General features: G+C 40.3%; 1 protein-coding gene and 1 non-coding gene across 2 annotated transcripts; one reads left to right on the plus strand and one right to left on the minus strand.

Moving 5' to 3' along the window:
• The first annotated feature begins 14,630 nt into the window (after window positions 1-14,630).
• LOC103400792 (1-aminocyclopropane-1-carboxylate oxidase 1) lies at window positions 14,631-16,118 on the plus strand. The gene is made up of 3 exons (XM_008339460.4): window positions 14,631-14,937; window positions 15,043-15,263; window positions 15,372-16,118. The coding sequence occupies exons 1-3, from the start codon at window positions 14,836-14,838 to the stop codon at window positions 15,964-15,966; spliced, it is 918 nt and encodes a 305-aa protein (XP_008337682.3). The 5' UTR covers window positions 14,631-14,835; the 3' UTR covers window positions 15,967-16,118.
• A 1,166-nt stretch (window positions 16,119-17,284) lies between these two features.
• Window positions 17,285-19,168, minus strand: LOC103400862 (uncharacterized). Its single transcript, XR_011575842.1, has 2 exons — window positions 18,815-19,168; window positions 17,285-18,724 (listed from the first exon to the last, which is right to left on the minus strand). It is a non-coding gene; the product is annotated as an uncharacterized protein (transcript).
• Between the last annotated feature and the right edge of the window lie 6,497 nt (window positions 19,169-25,665).

Genomic DNA, 25,665 nt, shown 5'->3' on the forward strand with positions numbered 1-25,665 from the left:
GACAAATGAGGAGGATGATTGGTCAATTAAGTGACAATTGATCCAAATTATAGATCCTTGAATAGATCTTGACCAAAAAATTGAAAATCCTTGTATGGATCTATTTGAACGGGCTCCACATTGTCATGCCTGTATGCGTGGCAATTTGTTTAATAAATAAATCAGAATTTAAGACCTCTCACTTACATATGAAGATAAATATCACTAAATCGTAGTATTAAGTGGTAAGAACCTTGCCATTGAATCTGATAAATTCTTCGTCAAATTGAGATTGATTCCGTCCATTCGAGTGAGAAAATTTGACAAAATGCGATATAGGAATGGGCTCATTAGCAAATACAGATATTTGGTCCAGCCAAGAACCTAATTTCTTATTTTGATACTTCTCTCTCCTAAATTTGGAGAAGGACAAACAACGTCGTTCTTATCTTCCTTACCTCGTAGGCTTGCGTTTGTGGTGTTTTTTGGGTGCTAATCGAATGGAATAAGTTGTTACTTAGTACTACGGTCTAGTGGTATTTTTCTTCACTTGTAAGTGAGAGGTCTTAGATTCGATTATCGCTAAAGACGAATTTAAACCACATTATTGCTAGTCCATTGTGAGGTTAAGCATACCCCCTCCCTCCTTAATGTAGATAATATCATTTGTTTAAAAAAATAAAATCTAACGGAAGAAGCTTATTTAATCTCCGAGGTAATCTTATTAATCATATTTTGTTTAAACTAATTTGTAATTATTTTCTGGGGCTTTAGGTTTCCGATTGTGCATAATCATTTATTAGGGTTTGAGTTTCACTTCAATCTGTTGTTAAATTGTTGATTAGTGTAATCCAGTGAAGTTTGCAATACAAAACGATTGTAAAGGGATGATCTTTTGCTTCCCCAAGATTTTTTTTTGATATATATTGGTTCTTGCTGGTTAGGAAATACAGATAAATAGCTAATAAATGGCTAATTAGTTGCTAATTTAAAACCAATTTTATCAGTATTGAGTCCTAAATTGAAATTGACATGTACACTGGTGGTGGGATGTGGAATGTTGGTCCCTTTGAAAAACTAGAACTTAGCATTTAGATTCTCCTATTTCAGGATTGACAAATTTTCGATTTTGGTTGCATTACTACGCGAAAACATTCCCGTGTTAATGGAGTTTTGAAATGTTTGATGAAACCATCGAGTTATTCCTTATAATAGTTTTGAGATGATTCTGGGATGTGTTAGTTTGAAGGTTGGTGTCTCAATTTTCTTGTTGTTGTATGTCATCTATATGGTTTCTGTTGATGCACAAAACCGAAGGTCTTAGAACAACGTAAATCCGTCAATGAATCTGTAAGAAATGTAAATAATACAAGATGTATCGTGGTTCACCTCAAGGTTTGGGCTACGTCCACATTGATTATGTATTTCTGTGAGAGTATTGTGAAGGAGAGGGAGCTCTAAATGAGAGTTAGAGCTTTGAGAGGATGAGGGGTTAGGCCTAAGAATTAAAAGATTAAGTATTACCGAAGATAAAGGACACACACAGGTTTTGGTTGAATGTTTAGGATGATCTTCCATTGATCTCAGTATCAGGTATTTATACAATTTCTTAGAGACTTTACAAGGGTTGACAAACTGTACAAGGAAAGATTTTACAATTGAATATGTACATACAATCAGGAAGCTTAATAAGGTAAATGAATGTGATCATGATTTCATGGGTTGATGAGCTTGATTCCCTCCATCTTGTCTATCACACCCCCGCAAGCTGACAAGGCAAAGAAGCACGGGAAGCTTGGATATGAGATAGCGAAAACGAGTAACGGACAGGCCCTTGGTAAAGATGTCAGCAATCTGATCATGGGTAGAAAGAAAAAGAACTCGTAGCTCGTTACAAACTACCTTTTCACGAACAAAGTGATAATCCACCTCAACATGACAAGTACGGGCATGAAAAACAGGATTTGAGGCTAAGGATATGGTGCTAATATTATCACAATGGACTGTTGGACAAGACAACGGAAGACAAAGATCACGAAAAAGCTTACGGAACCATGAAATTGCAGCAGCAGTGTAGGCAAGCTGGCGGTACTCCGCTTCGGTACTTGAACGGGAAACCCCACCTTGTTTCTTGGAGCTCCAAGAGACAAGGTTTGAACCAATATAAATGCAATATCCACCAGTGGAACGCCGGTCATCAGGATCGTCGACATAATCAGCATCAGAATAAGCAGTGAGAATAATGGAGCCAGGTTTATATGTAATACCGTGAGAGGGAGTACCAACCAAATATCGTAGGATACGTTTGACAGCCAACCAATGAATAGAAGTGGGTTGATGCATAAATTGACTGACTTGGTTGACCGCAAATGCAATGTCAGGACGAGTGAGAGTAAGGTATTGGAGAGCACCTACAACACTTCGGTATTCTGTCGGATCAGGAAGAGGGTCTCCATCTTGAAGGTTGAGCCTGCAACCGCTAACAGTGGGGGTATGAACAGGTTTAGCTGTTGCCATTTTGGTACGCAATAGAAGATCCTGTACATATTTTTGTTGAAAAAGAAATAAGTCATCCGATGTCCGGACAATCTCCATGCCGAGGAAATAATGAGCAGGGCCTAAATCTTTCATAGCGAAGCGACGTCCTAAGTCAGCAATCAACCGAGCAATATGAGACATATCATTCCCTGTGACCAAAATATCATCGACATAGATAAGCAGATAAATGCGTATGGAGCCATTAAGATAAATGAAAAGAGATGTGTCAGCCTGAGATGGTGTGAAACCCAAGTCTTCCAAGTGCGAAGAGAAACATTGAAACCACGCCCGAGGGGCTTGTTTGAGGCCATAAAGAGATCGCTGAAGTTTACAAACATGATCAGGGAATTGGGAATCCACAAAACCATTGGGTTGGCGCATATAAACTTCTTCGGATAAAAAACCATGTAAAAATGCATTTTGAACCTCAAGTTGACGAACTGGCCAACGAAACTAAACGGATAGTGCAAGGATGAGACGAATGGTGGAATGGTTGACCACGGGGCTAAAAGTTTCACCATAATTGAGTCCAGGCTGCTGATGGAATCCATTTGCAACAAGGCGGGCTTTGAAACGTTGAATAGAACCATCAAAGTTCCTCTTGATACGGAAGACCCATTTGTTTGGCAAAATATTCATTGACTGAGTACGGGGAACAATGACCCAGGTACGGGCTCGTTGAAGAGCATTGAATTCATCTGCTATGGCCTGACGACACTCATGAATTTTGTTTGCTTGACTGAAACAAGTAGGCTCAATGAAAGTATTAGTAGGTACAAAATAATCTGCATAATGAGCACATTTAGACTTAAGATTACCAGCTTTACTCCGAGTCACCATGGGGTGAGCATTCGTCGCTCTTACCGAAGACGTGGCGGGGAAATGTGGTTGTCGTGAAGAACTTGGAGAAACAGGTTAGGTATGTGTAATTAAATCAGTAACGGGAAATGGTGCAAGGCCTGTAGGACGATGGGTTTTACGGTGATAAACTTGGAGATGAGCAGGTGCATTTGGGTTCGGGATAAGGGATGATTGAGTTGTAGAATTATGAGGAGGTGCGGCTGGGTTGGTGGATAGGACGGCTGAGGAAGAATTGGGTAGTGGGCTAGTGGGATTAGGAAGGGGTAAGGTCAGAAGAGTTGGATTAAGAGGGACCAATTGAGATAGTGATGGCATTTGTCTAGGAGAATTAGGAATGGGTGATGTGTGAGTGGTTGGATTTGGAAGCACCGACTCAGAGGTGGATGGCAGAATGTGGTGGGTATGAATGTGGTTGTTGGTTTGTAGGTGGACACATGGCAATGGCCCAATAATTTCGAGTGCAGAATTCGGGGACGAACTTGTCTTTCAGGAGGCAAGAGTAAAGGATAGCTCAGAAAATGGAAAATTGAACTCATAAAAAATAACATGGCGTGACAAAAAAATTCGGTTGGTAGAAATGTCTAAGCATCTATATCCTTGGTAATTCAAAGAATACCCTAAAAACACACATTTAGTAGAACGATAACGTAATTTATTATTATTGTATGGACAAAAGTATGGAAAATAGGCACAACCAAAAGTTTTCAAAAAAGTATAATCTGGTTTTGTTGCCAAACAATTTGTGGAAATGAGTAGCATAATTCAAAACCTTAGAATGAAGACGGTTAATTAAGTATACCGTAGTGTGCATGGCCTCGGCCCAATAAGCAGGAGCCATCGACACTTGGGCCATCAAGGTAAGCCCAGTGTCGACAATGTGACGATGCTTACGCTTCGCCAAACCATTTTGCTCCGGATGGTGAGGATATGAAAGGCGGTGATGAATCCCATGTTGAGTCAAGAAAGCTTTAAATTGAGCACTAGTATATTCGCCCCCCCCATCCGATTGAAACATTTTAATTTTAGTAGAAAATTGATTCTCAACGATAGTTTTAAATGTAACAAAAATGGAGTAAACCTCAGACTTTAAGCACATTGGAAAAATCCAAGAATAACGAGAATAATTGTCAACAAATAAAACATAGTATTTATAACCACTAATAGATAAATTTGAAGAATTCCACACATCAAAATGAATGAGTTCAAGAGGACGAGATGTAACAGACAAGGATGGAGAAAAAGGAAGTTTAAACTCTTGCCCAAAGGGCATGAGTGACAAACAAAATTATTCATATAAGTTTTGCCAGATAACGGCAATTTATTCCTGGAAAATAACGATTGTAAAACTTGAGATGAGGGATGACCAAGGCGTGAATGCCAAACATCGCCACCAACACGAACACCTAACAGTGCTACACGACCATGAAAAGCTTTTGATGAGTGAATGGGAAAAACACCATCCTTACTCTTACCCTAAAAAATGATCTTCGCCGTCACCGAATCCTGAACAAAGAAACAATAAGGAAATAAGGTAATGAAGCACCCATTATCTTTCATAAATTGATAGGCAGATACAATGGAGGTAGAGGCATTAGGACAGTGAAGAACATCTTTCAATTTAAAAGTCAGGTTATTGGATGATAAGGTTGAGTTACCGATATGACTAATAGGCAAACCTGTTCCACCAAGCACACTACCGACGGTATCATTGCCACGATAATCTCGGGTAAGAGTGAGTTTGCCCAAGTCATTGATGATGTGAGAGTTAGCACCGGAATCTATAAGCCAAGGTTTGTCGGTTTGAACGGATTGAGCCACGGATTGAGCCACCATGGCAGTAAGGCGTTTAGAAGGAATACGCCATTCATACGCCAAGTTCATATGGTCATAACAATCAATGGCAGGGTGGCCAAGACTACCACAAATTTGACACTTTATGCTTGACTCACTAAAGGTTGAAGAAGATGAACCATTGTGGTGATTTGGGGCGGGGCCTAAAAGACCTGCAGCTAGCTGACTACGATTAGAATTACCTCGATAGAATCCACTACTGCGTGAAAGGTCCAGAGGTTTGAGAATTGCCTCTATAGAAGCCATCATCGCGAGAAGAGCGACCATCATTACGAACGGAGAATGACCGACCACCCCCGCAAGAGGAATTACGATTCTGGGACGCCGCCATGGCTTGAACGAAGTGATCAACAAGAGGAGTCGGATCAGCAAGACGCAACTCAGCAGAGAGGATGAGGGCTTCCAAATCAACATAAGAAACTGGGGTTTCACGAGCTTGGGCAGCAGCAACGGTATTTTCGAACTTGGGGCCAACATTGGACATGATCACAACAACAAGATCGGCATCAGTGATTGGTAACCCAACAAGCGCCAGACTATCAGCAAGAGAGTGGATGCGATCCAGATAGTCAGCGATGGAGGAATCACCACGCTTGGTTTGGAAGAAGGCTGTATGAAGTTGGATGATGCGACTCTGATTGTGAGACGCATATCGGTGTTGCAAAGCAACCCAGACATCACGAGCAGATTGGTAACGGGCTGTTGCAGAGAGAGCTTGTAGGCCAAGAGACCCATTGATCCAAGAAATGACCAATTGATCTTTCTGAATCCAATTCTCATAAGCAGGATTGACATTGGTGGTGAGGTTTCCAGTGTCATCCTTGAGAAAGTGGGCAGGGCATTCGGATGATCCATCAATAAAATGCATCAAACGACAACTCTTGAGAACGGGTACAATCTAAGCAAGCCAGATATGGTAGTTGGTGGTATCAAGTTTGAGAGTAATGGCATGGGAAACATTGGGGAGGGTGGAAGAATCTGTAGTAGGAGGAGTATTGGTAGTGGCAGCCATGAGTAGAAAAAAAATAATAATGGATGATGAGTCAATGGCTCTGAGATACCATAAAAGATTAAGTATTATCGAAGATAAAGGAAACACAGGTTTTGGTTGAATGTTTAGGATGATCTTCCATTGATCACAGTATCAGGTATTTATACAATTTCTCAGAAACTTTACAGGGGTTAACAAACTGTACAAGGAAAGATTTTACAATTGAATATGTGCATACAATCAGGAAGCTTAATAAGGTAAATGAATGTGATCATGATTTCATAGGCTAATGAGCTTGATTCTCTCCATCTTGTCTATCAAGAATTGGCCTCTAAGGGTGAGAATGAGGCTCTCCCTAATTGTGAGGGTAATGAGTCATTTTATAGAATAAGAGCTCATCACTTATTACATATTTGCCCCTTTCTTTATTACATAATTACAATTAAATCCCCCGAGTATTTATACGAGATCTAAATACGGAGGCCCTAAGTATGGTATAAACAGTAGTCCCCCAAGTCTTCAGTCAAGAGAGTCTTTTGACTGGAGATTTGATATTCAGTCCATGTGTGGGCCGAAGTAACTAGATGTTGTCTTGAACTGATGCTTGGTATGCGGCGGTGCCCAATTTGAAATGATGCTCAATTAGAAGTCGCACATGTTGCGAGGCTACTCTGTTTGTGGCTTATGTTGCCTTAGTTGGCTCGGCATGTGGTGTTTGAAGGTGAGGGAGTCCCTTTTATAGAATAAGGGCTCGCTCATCAATACATAAATATGGGCTAGAGTTGATGCTCGCTGCGAGGCGGTGATGCTCTCTAATGATGGTGAGTGAGTCCCTTTTATAGAATAAGGGCTCGCTCCTCAATACATGAATAATGGGCTAGAATTGATGCCCTCTAATGACGGTGAGAGAGTCCATTTTATAAAATAAAGGATCGCTTATCAATACATAAATAATGGGCTAGAGTCCCCCCAAGTATTTTTCATGAGGCCCAGTTGAGGCCCAATATATGGTGTATAGTGTAGTCCCCCAAGTCTTCGGTCAATAGAGTCTGTTGGCTAGAGACTTCAAATTGAATCCATTTATGGGCCGAAGTGGCGGTTGTTCGAAGGCGGTATTTGTATACCCTGCACTGAAGCTTTGTAGGTGAAGCTTTGCAGCTGGAGCTCTGCAAATGAAGCTTTTGAAGCTAAGGCTTTGTAAATGAAGCTTTTGAAGCTAGAGCTCTGTAAATGAAGCTTTTGAAGTTAAAGCTTTTGTAAATGAAGCTTTTGAAGCTAGAGCTTTTGTAAATGAAGATTTTGAAGATGGGCCGAAGTGGCGGTTGTTCGGAGGCGGTATTTGTATACCCTGCACTGAAGCTTTGTAGGTGAAGCTTTGCAGCTGGAGCTCTGCAAATGAAGCTTTTGAAGCTAAGGCTTTGTAAATGAAGCTTTTGAAGCTAGAGCTCTGTAAATGAAGCTTTTGAAGTTAAAGCTTTTGTAAATGAAGCTTTTGAAGCTAGAGCTTTTGTAAATGAAGATTTTGAAGATGATTGACATGAGTGATGCTCATGAATGTTTATGTTGATTGACATGAGTGATGCTCATGAATGTTTATGTTGATTGACATGAATGATGCTCATGGATGTTGACATGAGTGATGCTCATGGATGTTGACATGAGTGATGCTCATGAATATTGACATGAGTGATGATGTGATGCTCATGAATGTTGACATGAGTGATGCTCATGAATGTTTATGTATGATTGATATGAGTAATGTTCATGAATGTTTATGTATGATTGATACGAGTAATGCTTATGAATGTTTATGTATGATTGACATGAGTAATGCTCATGTATAATTTGGGAGTACTGGGCGTACTTTTGATCACCTGGTTGGTGGTAATAGCGGCAGGTTGCCGAATAATTTTGGAGTACTGGGCGTACTTTTGATCACCTGGTTGGTGGTAATAGCGGCAGGTTACCAAATAATTTTGGAGTACTGGTGTACTTTTGGTCACTTGGTTGGTGATAATAGCGGCATGTTGCCGAATAATTTTGGAGTACTAGGCGTACTTTTGGTTACCTGGTTGGTGATAATAGAGGGCAAGGCTCTTTTGGGCATATGGGCCTTCGCCCTCCACATGACATTCCAGCCCATTTATTTTGGGCTTTGCTGTTTTTTTTATTTTTTTATTATTACCCTATGATGGGGTTTATACAGATGTCTCCAAAAGATAAGAAAAATAAATTACATCATTTAAAACAAAGGTTTTGACAGTTGCAGATCGTTGGTGCTTACTGCACCTACTGCGTACTCGACCTCTCTTCTGTCTCTGTCATGCATTTGCACCAAATTAATCATTAATCTCTTCTTTGTCCCTTACCACTTGCGGTCATGCTCATTCAAATCACAATCTTTCATATTTTATTCTCTTTTCTGCTTTGCTCTTTTTTCTTTTGCTTTCTCTTTTTCTCTTTTCCACCGTATCTTATTTTTGCTTTTGCTTTCTCCAGACATCCGTTGCTTTTTCTTTTCATTTCAACTGTTGATGGATAGCTTTGTTGGGCACTGGGGTGCTTTTCACTTTCATTGGATGCCTGTTTGTCGGATTCGGATCTAGCATCGTCGTGGGCGCTGCTACAGGGCTTTTGGAGATCTTGGAATCGACGGAGGTGGTGCTCTGGCGAGCATGTTCTTGGTCAGAAGCTCGCGAAGGTTTTAGGGCTTCTTCGTCTACTTCCTGTTTGTCTACCTCATTCTCCTGCTGTTTGTTGTTCATCGGCGTCGGAAATTCACGATAAATCCATCTCCCAAAAGTACAAAATACACCACTACTATTAGTTATTAGATGCTGATAATTAAGACGATAAATAAGAAAGTGGTAGCTAACATTGAAGGCTAATCAAGCTTTGCATGTAGGGAATGGGCAACCACAAGTGTCGGCGACCTTCTTGGCATTTGAGGAGTTGACAAGCTTTTGGAGGTTGGGGTTCTTCACATATTGGTAGAGGCAAGGGCTCTGCTCCTTGAGTTTTCCGCAACACACGGCGGTGGGAGAGTTCAAGGACATAATTGCGGCGACGCATGGGCCTAGCTCCATTGGGTTACAAGTCGCGGCTGCCTCACCCACCTGGGTTTCCTCTCTTGTAAGCTCGCGGATCCGACTCATCTCCAGATTGCACCTTTTTGTTCTGCTCGGCCATAGCCTCAAACAAAGGCTTCCTAAACAAACCCACACCCAACGCATTGTCGCTCACACTCTCTGCCTTCAAGTACTGTGCTGACAGCTCGCCAATGACGTCGCGGCAAGCGTCCCGGACGCTGGAATCGGCATCCTTGAGCCTCTTGACGATGTGGGCAATGATTTTGGTCAAATGGGTGGAGGTGAAATCGGGGTGGGAAGCAGAGACCAATGTGAGCAAGCATAAAGACTCTTTCTTGACGACGGATTTCGGATCGGCGGAGGCGTCGTAGAGGCAGTTAAGGAGGCAAGCCCTCTGGCACGAGGGTTTGGATGATTTTCTCGAGATCTTCAACGGTAATTTGGTACGTGTCTTGATCGGAGAGTTTGGAGAAGAAAGTGAGGATTCTCTGTTTGAGCTCCACCATGGCCAGGTGGGTCGAGATGGAAGAAGAAGCAGAAGAAGCAGAGGACTTTGAAGAGGAGTTTGGTGGTTGCTGCGGCTGCGGCGGCGTTGTGGGTGATGGGTTTGGGGGCTTTGCCGGTTTGGAAATTTTGGGTCTAGCAAAACTCATGGTTTCGAGTTGATGTGGTATAATTTCGAGGATGGATGTAAAATGGAAATGGGTTCTCTCTGATTCGGAGATTTAAGCTTTCCGACTTCGACAGTGAGAGAGGAACGGCCAATGATGTTGCAGAGGGGGGAGAGAGAGAGAGAGAAGAGATTTGGATCTGAGAGAGAGTATTGTGTTTTAGTTTTTTCTCTTTCTCTTTGTAAATTGAATGGGTGTGTCTCTGAGTGTGGGTGTTGGATTGTTTGGTTCCTGGGTTTTCTTTGCAGATTCACGGCGGTGAGATTTGATGAAAAAATGAAAGAGAACCGACATAGTTTTCGTATCGATTCCCACAGACGGCGCCAAATGTTGATGCACAAAACCGGAGGTCTTGGAACAACATAAATCCGACCGTGAATCTGCAAGAAATGTAAATAACACAAGATGTACCGTGGTTCACCCCAAGGTTTGGGCTACGTCCACACTGATTATGTATTTCTCTGAGAGTATTGTAAAGGAGATGGAGCTCTGAATGAGAGTCAGAGCTTTGAGAGGATAAGGGGTTAGGCCTAAGAATTGGCCTCTAAGGGTGAGAATGAGGCTCTCCCTAATTGTGAGGGTGAGGGGTCCTTTTATAGAATAAGGGCTCTTCACTTATTACATATTTGTCACTTCCTTTATTACATAATTACATTTAAGTCCTCCGAGTATTTATACGAGATCTAAATACGGAGGCCCTAAATATGGTATAAACAGTTTCCCTTCCTCGTCGTCAGAGGTGAAGTATCCGGCATAACCGTATCAGCATTATGCTATTGAAAAAAGACTATTGTAAAAGAACACAAACAGTGTTGCAAATAGGAAAAGGTTAATTTAACCATGTCCGTCATGGTGGTTGTGGGGAGGTACAGTGTGTGATCCATGGCATCTGTTTTAAGTTCTTGAGATGTTTAGTCGTTTTACATTTCTGGCTCTTCTTACTACGGTTGTTGGATACGCGCGCATGATGCAAATGATCTGTTGTACCTGGATCTTTTTCATGTAGGACTTTCATAGCAATATGCGTCTGCGTTTTTCATCTCATGTTTGGTTAGTGTGTATTGATTACTTCATTCTGGTTGGTTGTATTTTGCATGATACGAAATTCAATGGATTACGGTGTGCTTCATATCGTATTGCTAGCCTTTTGGTTTCTACTCACCTGGTGTTTTGCTTCTGATACTCGCTCATGCACCATCTTAGTGCATTGTGCGAACGAAAATAAGTCACTGAGTTCCCAATGACCTGGTTCTTCTCTTTCCTGCTCTTCAGCTCGTAGGGTTACACTTTTCGAAGGTGTTAACTTTAGAGCGATTATCATCAAATTACAATCCGATCTTAGCAATGCCGCATGAAATTCACCCCGTATGATTGCGGAATAACCTCACTCGGCCCTCATTTTATGTGGCTCTGACAAATATTTTGTATTTTAATCCTGATTTAAATCAATTTTATGTTCCTCCTCTGATTTTGTTTCTCCTGTTTCCATAGTAGTTACGTGCTATAATTCTTTTTTAAATATAGTTTACTACTTCCTGTGGACTGAATTGGAATCTGGTTACTATGGTTGTGTGAATTTGCCGGTTTCATGTTGGGATTCAGTATATCTTGTTGCTGGTTTCCCCTTCCGAATTAAGCTTCTATATAAGTTTTATGATAACTACTTTGAAGGTTGTTGGATTGTCATTTCCAAGCCGCTCGAGCAATTTAATTGATTCAGAGGATTCAAAATAGGCTGTTAAGCCTTGACCACTTTGATTTATGACCCTAACATTAATCTGTGATTGTGATACGCTGATGATATTGATGTTTGATTTCACCACTTGTATTTGGAGTGTTTCAGATTTCTCGTTTTGTTGCTGTTCTCCGAGTTAGAAGTCAGCTTCAAGCATTTCTGCTTCATCGTCCGTGACCTTTAGCAAATTACAAGAGCACGGCGAAGGTCCTAAGAGACACCCTGCGAGAAACAATGCAAATATTTGAATATCTGCCAAAAACATAACTTGGAACAAAAATCTTTATAAATAGGGACCATGCGAGAAACGGGTTTCTTCTTCAAAATAGAGGAGATCCCTAAAATTTCTTTGTGGAATGAACAATACATCGCCTGAACGGGTAGAGTAGAAGACCTTAAATTCTCTGGGAACTCTTAGCAGCGGCTTATTGTACCGTCAGTAATAAAAAAGTTCACGGCACTTGCCGATCATTAGCGACGGGGAGTTTGCTATATGTGGGTTCACAATACACACCAAAAGTGGTCAATAAAAGTCTAAAACCGTTGCAAAGTCTGTCTATCCGCAATAATTAATCCTCGCTGACCACACCCTATAGGAATCATCGAATCAATAACAATAAGTTCTGTTTGAAGAGGCTTGTATACGGAACGTCTTGAAATAATGCCAGGAGCAGGAGACTTAATCAAAATTCAGAAAATGAAAAGAAATTCTATTAGATCGTGTATAATACTTTGTACTACTTTTTATTTTTCTAATTGACATAGACCCAAGTCCTATATTAAAGGATAGCTTAGCTGGTAGAGCAGAGGATTGAAAATCCTCATGTCACCAATTCAAATTTGATTCTTGGCACATGAGTAATTTGTATGAGTATATATTCGAAAAATTAATTGATATGGGTCGACAGGCATATTCATTAATAGTATAAATTATGATACATATTTATCCATCTAAATGTCGGAGATATATCATTTTATATATCATAAGTATATAAAGTATACAAAAGAATTCCATTTTGTTTCCTGTTGTTCTTTTATTTATCCATAATGTGTGACTGCGTCTCCTCTTATTGAGACAATACTATGTTATTTCCGATGCTTGTATTAGTTTTATTTACGTTGGTTGTTGGAGTCATAGGAATTTCTTTCTTCAATCATGAAGGAATAGATTTGGATATATTATCCAAATCGTTAAGTTCATCCATAAATCTTTTACATCAAAATAAAAAGAATCTGGTGGATTGGTATGAATTTCTCACAAATACAATTTTTTTTCAGTTAGTATAGCTTCTTTCGGAATCCTTATATCATTTTTTTTTATATAAGCCTTCTTTACAAAATTTGAATTTATTTATATATTATAGCGGAGTGTTCTCCCTATATGGGGGTAACTTGAAATCTTTGCTATCATCCACAATATGCTTTGCACCAATACAATCTGAGAACAGAGTAGATATTCTAGAGTCAAGAAGCCACAAAAGCAACTAAATTTTGGGAAGGATTTATATACTATTCGAGCGATAGTTTGATTAATTTAATCTAAACTGTTATAAACGAGAGAGACATACTTCGATCCTTTAACTAACTGGATTACACCCGTTTTTAATGTCGAAAATTTCCACAAGACATAACTATTTAATAATTATTAACCTTTTGAGTCAAACAAGCCCACGTTACTTGTATCTGCTTTGGTTCCCGTACCTTCGCATGGAGCTTCTCCTTTGATGCATTCTTGGGAAGGCACAATTTATAAGATTAAATATTAAATCATTTTCAAGTCACAATTCAGAAGACATAATTAGGAACAATTCAGAAGATTAAATTTAAAATGTCAGGCCTTTCGAGATTAAATATTAACAAACTGTTTTTTATAAACATATCATACATTATTGGTTCTCAATTACAAAGTGTAATCCAAGTAACAAAAATATGAAAATTATTCACAATTTGGCGAATGGATTCTCCTCCAAGGATTGGATTTCGAGCGTGGAACGTCCAAACGGTTTGCCACTTCTCATCTGCAAGAGCTACAACAAGGTAATTTAACTTGAGGGTTATGTAAATCAGCCGTTAGGCCTCTCACAGTAGACTGAAAAACTGAGTGTGATACTAATAATATAAAAATCAAACTTCTAGAGTAGGTCAGAAAATCTGAGTGTTATGAGAGTGATTCTTAATTTTGAGTTTAATATATCAAACTCGTGAGCGTAATACCTACACAATAAATAACAATAGGGAAAATAGGTAGTAAGCCAATCATAAAAATAGAGAAAAGCAAAAAGTGGACAATCCGTATCAAACTCACCACTCTGATAGTAGTGTAATATGAAAACTCACGTTACCTGATTCCTACATACATGTATCACACTCACCTACGGTGGATATGCATCCCACCTAATCCATATCTGATCAGAGGGCCGATATGCATGGACATGCTGCATAATTACAAAGTTGACCAACTAAACCACTTCTTGATATATTGGTCAAGGTTCAACTTATATGCTTGATTTGGAGACTCTAATTGACTGATCCAACTAGTGCTAAATGTAATCTGTGGGACAAAAGCGCCCACTGGCAGAGTTTTCAATCCGCAGTTTCTCTTTGCCTGTTTGGACGCAATGCATTCAGAATCACACTGCCCCTAGTTTTGCTTAAACGAAGAATTGCAATGCAAAAACAACTGATCAGAGTAGTTTTCAACAAAAATAAGCGTACAATAATGCCCACTTGACAGAAAGAAACTATATGAACAGGAGAGAAAAGGAGAGATGCACATGCTTGGAATTACAAGGGGTGATAACTTAATCCGGGAAAGTTTTACATGCAAAAATGAAAGACGCAAAACATCGTTTACGCCAAAGATCTCGATTGACTTGGTTAGATATTATGTATAAAACAACTATGCAGAATCACATGGGGTTTTTGTCAGTTGAACTTGGACTGGTTATTCCACTCTTTTCGAGGCATCCGACGAATTCGCCTCTAGATTAATCTGTAACTGCTACACAATCTAATCTAACTACCCTTTATTTAATATTGGTAATCACAGTGTTTTCTGGCCTATATATACTCCGTTGTATTACCTATCTTCTACATCAGGATCAGAGAAAGATAAGCGAGATGGAAATACCTGTGATAGACTTTAATGAGCTCAACGGGGAAGCAAGGAGCAAAACGATGGCTCTTCTGGACCAAGCTTGTGAGAAATGGGGCTTCTTCCAAGTAAAAACTATGTTTTCCTTTTCCATTTTCGTTTCCGAAATTTAAATGCATATCTGTTATCACATCGTTTTGAGTCTTGACGAATATATTGCTTGATATTTGCAGGTTGAGAACCACGGAATTGATAAGAAGTTGATGGACAAAGTGAAGCAATTGATAAATGAATACTATGAGGAAAATTTGAGAGCGAGCTTTTATAAGTCAGAGATAGCTAAAAGCTTAGATCAAGAAGTTACCTCGAAAGTAGACTGGGAAAGCTCATTTTTCATTTGGCATCGCCCCACATCAAATATTGAAGGGATTCCAAACTTCTCAGAGGATCATTGGTAAGTCAGTTATCAATAGGATGTTAGAAACCATAACTTACGAACTGCGAAATGACACTTTGAAATCATATGCATATATGTATTCTGACTAGTATGCATGAAATGCAGCAAAACAATGAATGAGTACATCGCTCAGCTGATTAAGATGGCAGAGAAACTTTCTGAGCTCATGTGTGAGAATCTCGGTTTGGAGAAGGGTCACATAAAGGATGCATTCTCTGGTGGAAAGGGTCCTTCTGTGGGAACAAAAGTTGCAAAATACCCACAATGTCCTCAGCCAGAGCTTGTGAGAGGACTTCGAGAGCACACTGATGCTGGTGGGATCATACTCCTGCTCCAAGATGACCAAGTTCCAGGCCTCGAATTCTTGAAAGATGGAGAATGGTTTGCAATTCCACCATCCAAGAACAACACCATGTTTGTGAACATAGGTGACCAAGTGGAAGTGCTGAGTAATGGAAGGTACAAAAGTGTTTTGCACCGTGTCCTGGCAGACAAGAATGGAAGCCGACTATCCATTGCTACCTTCTACAATCCTGCTGGCGATGCCATCATCTCTCCCGCTCCCAAGCTCTTATACCCCAATCACCTCCGTTTTCAAGATTACCTGAAGCATTATGCCACCACAAAGTTCTCAGACAAGGGCCTCAGATTCGAAACAATGAAACAAATGACCGATGGCCATAACGGGTTCCTTTCCTAAAAGTGCCTCTCACATAAATTTTCTGTTTCTCAGTCATGAGTGTCTTCTTTCTCTCTTTCTTTTTCCGTTTCTTTAATGTTGTTATGTCATCCACATGAAAGAGCACTCAAGAAGTTTATAGAAAGAAATAAAAGGAAAGATTTGGCAACGAATGCAACTATTTGTTTCTTCTTCATCATTTTTATTTCCTTTGAGTAGGGGTCTTTACACAAAATACTCGTATCTCATATGCTTTTAAGAGGAGGCAATATACGATTTCATCATCTAGAAAGTTCCAAGCCAGCCAGTTTACCTAAATAGAGATCTGGCTAAAAAGGCTTTGTTTTGCTCGGCTACTTTAGTCAATATAAGCTTGTGACGCTTCAAGAGCGGAGAACATTTGTTGACTAAGCATAACAAAAAGTTGCCAAATTTCAGAGAATTGGAAAAAAATTCTGGCCAATTGCTGAGCCTGGTAAACAATATGGTCATCTGAACTTTGTGTTGAATGAACATTATAATTCAAAATGCTTTGGAGCAGGGTAAACGATGATTCTGTCCATACCATTTTATCCGTTATCAGATATTGATGGCAAGGAAGACAGATGACTCTCCTCTCATCTTTTTCTCTGCAGAGAAGCTTCTGAAAGAAGGAAGAAGCACGACCTGTGCGCGAGCTTTTCATGATGATTGGTAGGATTTTTACCATCTACACAAATAGGGTTAAAATCACACAAAATATTTGCAAGAATACAAGGTTATTGTAGTATAGATGCTTATGCAAGGTCGTTCTCCTCAATGACTATTTTAATAATTTATGTAGAAACAATTCCTAATTAACTACTTAGAATTAAAACTTGAGAAAATAGATTTTGAATTTGGGTAATATTAAAAACGAATTTTAATTAAAAATAAATATGGTAAAAGAAAAGTGTTTTAAATACCAATTTAGAAAAGCACTAGGGTTTCACCATCACCTAGCAATCCTATGAATTTTTACCAATTACTTGAGATCTACACATGCCACTTTGAAGGTTAGGTTTTCCTAATTTATATTCTACTTGGAACCTCCAACATAGAATGTATATTTAACATGCAATCCGTCCGGACATTCAGATCAAATATGAACATGAGAGACTTATTAAGTTTTATGAAAACCCTTTGAAAAACCATGCAACCTTTAAGACGTGGTGTTCATTTGAAATTACAATTATTAATCACAAGAAGCCAGCGTCAATTTCAGGAAACCTTCCGACCAAAATTGCATCAAATTACTTTTCTAAAGATCCTAATGGTAGCCAAGCATTAAGACAATTAGATAGTTCAAAACAGTGATCAATAATTCAAGGCATGCATGCAATCAATCATAAGCAATTAAATAAAAATTACATATTCATGCTAAGGCTCAAGGCTTCACCTTAACAAAACGGATTAGTTATGCTGCTATGCCATTGCACAAACCCTAAAATTGTAGTCTTTTGTTCCAATTAGGAAACTAAATAATAATAAAATATCTTAGAAAATAAAGTCGTAATTAAGCTAGATTTAGCCTCAAATATCCTCCAAATCTGGCCCATGATAGCTTGTTTTGAATATCAGGACGTTCTGAACACATCTCCAGAAGGCCACGAACCCATCAGAGGCATTACTCTTTTATTTTATTGCCAGAAAATAACCGCTTGATGGAAAAATGTGATATTTTAACACGATCAAGCTAAGTGACTCACGAACATCCTCCAACTGAAATTACTCCAAAATTCGTCCGTTTGACCATGTTTTGCTCCAGGGAAGTCGAAAGTCCTATATTGAAAGTCCAATACAAAGTATCAAAATTCTTTTAAAATATTAACCAAAATATACTAAGAATAGAGTTAAATATATAATATAAAATCCACTCATCAATGATCCCCGCGATCACATCACATATGGGATTATTGATGCCATTCCGTCAAAGAATCAGTGGAAATAAGAGTGCATATTCACAGGCTCTTTGATGAAGCTTGCGGTACTCCACCATTGCAGTCACTAATACTCGAGAAGCTGGTTCCTCAAGCACCAACAACTTGGGAAGGATGACCGAGCACAAAACCTGGATTGGCCAAGTAAGCTCTTCTTTGCTTCTGCTTGTTAGATGAGAAAGTACAACTGAAGCAATCTCATCGTCAGCTAACCAAGGTTCAATCAATCCCGAAATTGTCAAAGAATCTCCTCCTTTGTCCAAGCAAAGTTCACGAATTTCATTCGCTAAGCCTATGGTTTCAGAAGTTGCTTGAAAATCTGCAACCTGAGCTTTCAAATTAACTGCCGCTTTTTGAATTTCAGGTTCAAGATGAACGCTAACTGGGTCATCAATATTTATTTCCTCCAGAACATCATTCATAAACACGTCTTCATCCTCTCCAACTTGACTCGATGAGCCATCATAGTTTTCACAATTACCACTCATTGTCCTCGAATTCAATTCCTCAAGCGATATAGGAAGCCATGGTAGGACCAGATCACTGGAAGCCACGGAGTCCTTAAGCCAACTAGGCAAGGATTCAAACGCATCCTCCACGGAATCCAAACTCAAGCAATTAATCCACTCATAACTTGACTCAGACATTCCATCGAGCAGATTGCGTGAAGCCCTCTGAGCCCATAAATCAAGCTCCTAACTTCCACTCAAAACAGTCCTCGCCAACCTCGCCAAGTCACGACCGCAAAACCCTTGACGTTCAAAATCCAGAAACGAAAGAATTCGCGACTGAACCATGTTCGGAAGAGTCTGTATAAAAACCTGTTCATCAAAACTCCAAATCAGTCGCCAAAACCCATTGAAATTATCATTAAAAAAAAAAAAAGTAACAATTGGTTTTCGACCCTTCACCTTTCTCTGATCGAAGGCTAACCCGAAGTCGAAGAACGAGAATCTCTGGCAACGATCGAGTCCAGAGGTTTCATCAGCAACAAGAGGAAGGAGCCGGTGGTGATTGGGGTAGCCGATGACGAGGAGGCGCTGAAAGATTGGTTTATCCACGCAGAAGCTTCGGGTTCGGGAGTCGGGGAAGTCAAGAAGATGTCGAAGAGTGGGACCCACTGCTCCATTGTCGCCCGCTCCGGCTCTGCAACACTATGTTGGGTTGCGGGTTTCAGGAATCAGAGGGGTTTTGAAAGGTTTAATAAGACGCGGGAAAGTTAAAATGTTAGTTTTGATTAACAAGTGATTGGATTATGGGGTTTTAATTTGAACAATACTTTAGGGCAGGACAAATTTGGGTACGGACAGCCGAACACGTTATGTGTAACATAGTTCTATAAATATATGAGATTTTTTTTTTTTTTTTTTGTATTTTGATCTCCACTTGAATTCACGTCAATTTGATTTATGTGAAAGTTGTTCTAGTATTGAGTTTTTCTCTTTGGGCGCACTTGAAAGTTGCAGTTTCTTGTCCAATCAGTTGTGATTAACGAATTTATGCTAGGACGTGTCTTAATCAACATGTTCATATTCTATCATACCTTATCCTCTCACCTCATACCCAAACCCTAGCTTTCTTGCTACAGCCGTCGGCTCTTGCTGTGGCTTGGGATCGGCAACAGCCCTTCCCCTCTCCCCCCCCCCTTTTATCTTCCCCTTTCCTCTTCCCCTCCTCTCCTCTAATTCCACCCCGCACCCACACTGTTTTGTTATCTCTCATTCTCCTCCCTTGACTAGTGAGTCATGACCCCCTTTTTCCCCTCTGCCCTCCATCTCTGCCTGCCCCCATCTGTCTATCTCCTTTTTTTCACTAGTCATCAAGATGCCCAACTCCCCCTCTTTTTCCCACCATTTTTTCTGAGATTTTTGTTAAAGTTTCTTCCTAAATCCGTGATATGCTGTCTGATTTTTTGTTTTATTTGTGATTTGGGTTAGGATTTATGGTTGTGGTGGGTCAGATCCATCTCCTACTGCTTGTTTTCCACGGTAGTTATGCGCTACTCCGTTGAATGTGACTAAACTGCCTTACTTGGTTTGATCTATGGCGATTCGTTCCTATGGCTGCAATAAATCTCTCTAGAAGTGGTTTTGTCCTCATTATGAGGATTTGCTGGTTGATGGTTCCATTCTTGGATTAGTTAAGGTTTTTTTTATTTTTTTATTTTGTGTTTTTTTGTGCTGCATATCAGGCTGCGTTGTATCGCTTCAGCGAGTCGTTTGTGGCTTCGTTCTTGCAATGGTTTTTGTGGCTCTGGTGCTAGATTTGTTACATATGCCGTAATTATGGCCAATCTACACTGGTAGCTTATGGTTTTTGTGTGTTGTGGTAGCCCTATAGGGGTTTTCCTTATTAGCGAAGATCAAGATATTTGGTCATATGAGAATTATACCCATCTAGCACCTCAATGCAATGTTGGTTGTACGTGTTTGTTCTAATCATTGAAATTCTCTATCGTTTCTATAAAAAAATAATAATAAAAACAAAAACACAAAAAAAAAAAAAAAAAAACATGTTCATATTCTAAATCACAATAGAATCTTTGAAAAATGATTAAATTTGAGATCATTTAGTTATCTATTTGTACTTAACAATCGACAATAATTATAACAATTACATCCGGTTGATTTCTTAATCATAATGATACAAACAATGTGTGAAGCCAAAAATAATCAAGAAAATTATGGAGGCACCCTCGAGGCACATCGGGATTCCCACGCGCATGCAACGGACAATAACGGCTCAATCAAGGAAGAGTCAAAGGTGATCAAATGGTATTTATTCAAAACCTTCTCATCACTCCTCATCAAATCCTCACTCAAAAGGTAACTCCCAATTTTCCTATTCAATTTGGGATTAATTGCCAAGTTAATTGCAACATATTATTTCACATAATATCTTGCAATTACACTCACAATTTGACCAAAGGTGATCAAATGGTATTTATTCAAAACCCTCTCATCACTCCTCATCAAATCCTCACTCAAAAGGTAACTCCCAATTTTCCTATTCAATTTGGGATTAATTGCCAAGTTAATTGCAACATATTATTTCACATAATATCTTACAATTACACTCACAATTTGACCATATATGGCGTGCCCTTATTCTCCAAATAGGGCCGGTCATTCCCCTATAAATAGCCATGGTTTCCCACTAAAATGCTAGGTTATTCTCTCCCAAAAAAATCCTAATCACTTTCTCTCTCAAATTCTAACTTTGGCATCGGAGATTCTTTGGCCAAAGCCCTTCTATTCATCGTGGGCGCATGAGGCTTTTGGCCTTAATCTTAAGTGTTATTATTTTGTATGTGCATTTTCGTCAAAGGAGAAGACGGCGGAAATTTGCATCCATAAATTGGTGCTTTCATTGAGAGTTTGATTCACACGCTCGAAGAAGACTCTCGCATTCAAAGTTTCTCATTTCTCGTTCGTTCATAAATTTTTTATACTTTCTTATTCCTAAAATTTTTTAACTATTTGAATAGAAAGGAAAAATACAATGACGGAAAATTCGGAAACCACGACGAACGGAACTTCCTACATTCAAAGATCCGGATCAAATGATGGAGGACGAGACGTAGCCCCACCACGACGATCCACGAGGCTCAACGCGATGGCAAGATGAGCAACTTTGCCACCATAGAGTACCACCATCATGGCCGCCACGAGGACCACTGTGGCAATGAGGAGTGGGCCAACTCCATGGCAGTGGGACCATCAGGCCACGGCCCAAAAAGCGCAAGCCCCGGAGGCAGCCCAGCTTGCTGCCACTTCAGCAGCCCAGGCCCAGCACACGCTCGCTTCTGCGGCCCAGTCTACGCCGGCGATCCGACCCGACCTATTTTTATGGTTTAGCCCACTCTCGTGGCCCGCCAAGCAATCCCAACTGGTCCAAGACTAGTTCAACCGTCCCGGCTTTAAATTTTTAGACTGACAATTGAACCGGGGTATTTTCACCATATTCCTCCGCAGATTTAACATATCCCAACTCAAATCTCACGTCTGGAGTCTATTACACTTCCATTACTCAATGAGACGTATACCGTCTAAGCTTTTCCACCCCAAATGGCGAACAACACTTGTCTCGACAAGTCATAAAGTTGATAAGCGCCCTCACGTAGAAGACTACCTTGGTGAATCAACTCTTGCAGCGTACCGAGATGCAGCGTGCCCCAGACGAAGTGTCTCGAAGTAAGACAATGGCAGACGACGAACCTTTCCAACAGCGTTCCAGCAAGCAACCACTCGACCAGTCACGAACCGAGCTTTCTAGCAGTGTACACTTCTGACTGGGCTGCCAAGATAGCGTATACTCTTGTCTTAGCGCGCGGAAGAGCGTACATTCTCGGTTAGGCCCACAGATGAGCATACATTCACAGTTGGGGCCACACTCCGATAATCAACATGAGCAACCTTCCAGGCAAAGTGTTCATTCATGGCTAGGCCTGCAATGAGCATCGTCCACTTTATATCGGAGTAGGCAACACGACGAACGAAAATAAGCAGTTACTCAATTAGGCTTAAGTTCAACCGATAGCCTACAAGTAATTCGCTCGCCTGCTAGAAACAACCTAAACCATCCGGTCTCGATTGGAGGTAGCTAAGAGCTCCGCTACCCTGATAAAGAGAAATTCAGGAAGAAGTATAGAGGCTCTTGACCGAGAAATTGCACGATTTCCAACGCAACGAGGTCATTGATGAGGCACTATAACGGGACATGACCAACATAAACATGTCATCTTTCATTGACAAGATTAAGCAGATAGAGCCATTCCATATACACTGGAGGATACAATGATTACTTCAGTTTTGACAAACTCAGCAACTCAGCCTAATCGTGCGTCGCGGGCAGACATATACTAGAAAGACATATCGGCCTACCATCAAGAATCAGGGGCATATCTTGTTTTCATCACAACTTTGTGCTCAAAGTCATGCCTACATGCTCCACTGCCCCCGACCGCCCTTAATTTGTCACCATGGCTCCTAACTGTGCCGATCTTGCACCACGGCTCCTAGTCGTGCCACCTTATGGCTCCTATTTGCGCCAACCAAGCCTACAAAAACACTTCAAACTTTAAAGAATCCAACGATGGAGCAGAATACAAGGCTTTACTAGCAGTCTCTGCTAACGAAAGGTTTAGCGATTGAGAAGCTTGCAATTCATTCAGATTCTCGGCTAACCACCAGATAAGCCTAAGAAGAACATATGATGAAACATCTAAGGATGGCGCAATACTTGGAGAAGGTCCAGGGACAGCTTATTGTGCTTCCTATTTACACCCTTATGTGGGTTCCACAAGAAGTTTGAAGTTTCAAGTAGATCGTCAAACAAGACCTTACATGCTGAGGATTATTTCAGTTGTTCAGCTTTCATCAGCTGCGCTCACGACGACTTCCGTGCTCTCCAGTGCGAGAGGGTAAACCAATTCCCTAACACTCATATGGGTCTGCTCTCCAGTACAAAAGGATAAACTAATTGCTCTTTAGTGCAAGAGGGTAAACCAATTCCTCGACACCCATATGGGTATGCTTTCTAATGCAAAAGGATAAACTAATTGCTCTCCAATACGATAAGGCAAACTAATTCCCCGACACCCATCTAGGTCTCATCTCCAGTGCGAGAGGATAAATTAATTGATCTCCAGTGCGAGAAGGTAAACTAATTCCCCGACACCCATTTAGGTCTGCTCTCTAGTGCGAGAGGATAAACTAATTGCTCTTCAGTGCGAAAGGGTAAACGAATTCCCTAACACCTATCTAGGTCTGCTCTCCAGTGTGAGAGGATAAACTAATTGCTCTCCAGTACGAAAGGTTAAACTGATTCCCCGACACCCATCTGGGTTTGCTCTCTAGTGTGAGATGATAAACTAATTGCTCTCCAGTGCGAGAAAGTAAACCAATTCCCTGACACCCATCTGGGTCTGTTTTCAGTGCGAGAGGATAAACTAATTGCTCTCCAGTGTGAAAATGTCACATAACTCAAAAAATTGAATACTCGAATACCAGCTAAGCATTAAATGATCAGGGGGCAGCTGCCACTTCACACTCAACAGTTCGCTTATCTGACATTTCATCTTCAGCAGCTTTGATCTTAGTAGCTCCGTCCTTGATTGCTCCATCTATAACAGCTGAGAAATCAAACTCAAGCAGTTTCCTTATTCTTGGCAAGCAGCCCAGATGTAGCAGCCCAAATCGTGGTCCATGCCACGCCACTTCCCCAGCCCATACCGAGCCAACCCTTGGCTTCAATCAAACCGCACAGCATAAGATGTGGCATCTGCCACACCACCTCATCGGCCCATGCCAAGCCGACTCCTAGCCCTTGCCAGTCGACGTACCACACCACCTCGACGACTGCCATGTGGTAGCACTACCCAAGAAGAAGACAAGGGAAATTAAGTTTTTCTTACATTGATGCGGCGCTGAGAAGACAAAGAAATCAACGGAATACGGTTCTTTGCACGGGCAAGCAAAGAAGAGTGCTAGGGGAGGGGGAACAAATATCCTCTAGCTTTCTCTCTTTCTTGTAGGGATAAATAATTGCCCTCCAGAGTTGATTTAATCCCCTACTTAAGGTAGGCTTAAATAGGCTTTGGAGGTGATTTATTTCTCTTTCCTAAAAGAATCTAATTTCAAGTCCAAGTGGGAATTTGCATCAAAGTTGGAGATCTCTACACTTGCTACCCTTTCCTACAAGCAACCCAACAGGTGTGGGGGCATTTGTGAAGCAAAAAATAATCAAGAAAATTATGGAGGCAACACATGTACTTTTGGGTGAAAATGACAAAATTACACTCGAGGCACACTGGGATTCTCACGCGCATGCAACGGACAATAATGGCTCAATCAAGGAAGAGTCAAAGGTAATCAAAATGGTATTTATTCAAAACCCTCTCATCACTCCTCATCAAAACCTCACTCAAAAGGTAACTCCCAATTTTCCTATTCAATTTGGAATTAATTGCCAAGTTAATTGCAAGATATTATTCACATAATATCTTGCAATTACACTCACAATTTGACCATATGTGGCCGGTCCCTATTCTCCAAATAGGGTCGGTCACTCCCCTATAAATAGTCATGTTTTCCCACTAAAATGCTAGGTCATTCTCTCCTCCAAAAATTCCTAAACATTTTTTTCTCTCAAATTCTAACTTTGGCATTGAGATTCTTCGGCCAAAGCCCCCCCAATTCATCGTAGGCACATGGGACTTTTGTCCTTAATCTTAGATGTTATTATTTTACAAGTGCATTTTCATCAAAGGAGAAGATGGCGGAAATTTGCATCCACACAATGTACACTATTTTTCACGCTTTCGGCTATAATGATATTTCAAGATATTACCATTGATTTTTTTTAATAATAATCATTATTTTGAGAGATTAGTAACGGTTTATCTAATCATTCCAGTTTGTGGGATCTAAGGTGATACGGTGAAAATCTAGAGAAGCTTTAGATAAGGAGTGAAATTATCCTTTTGGACAAATGCATGTGTACACGTAAAAAAAAATATGTGAATATACTTTACAAATGTTGAATGAGCATGGTTATATATTCATGAAGTATTATATGGAGACAGGATATATATCCTAGTTTATCTTCAGGTTGGTGGTGAGGTGGAGTAATTGGGTTGGAGATTGACTAGCATATGGTAATCTCCAAATTATCAATCACACGATGATGGGATGAAATGCTATCATGGTTTGATAGACTTCTTTGACTTGTGGGATACAGATCCATTAGTTTGAACATTATC

The sequence above is a fragment of the Malus domestica genome, chromosome 15 (assembly GCF_042453785.1).
Source record: "Malus domestica chromosome 15, GDT2T_hap1".
NCBI classification, from domain to species: Eukaryota; Viridiplantae; Streptophyta; class Magnoliopsida; order Rosales; family Rosaceae; genus Malus; species Malus domestica.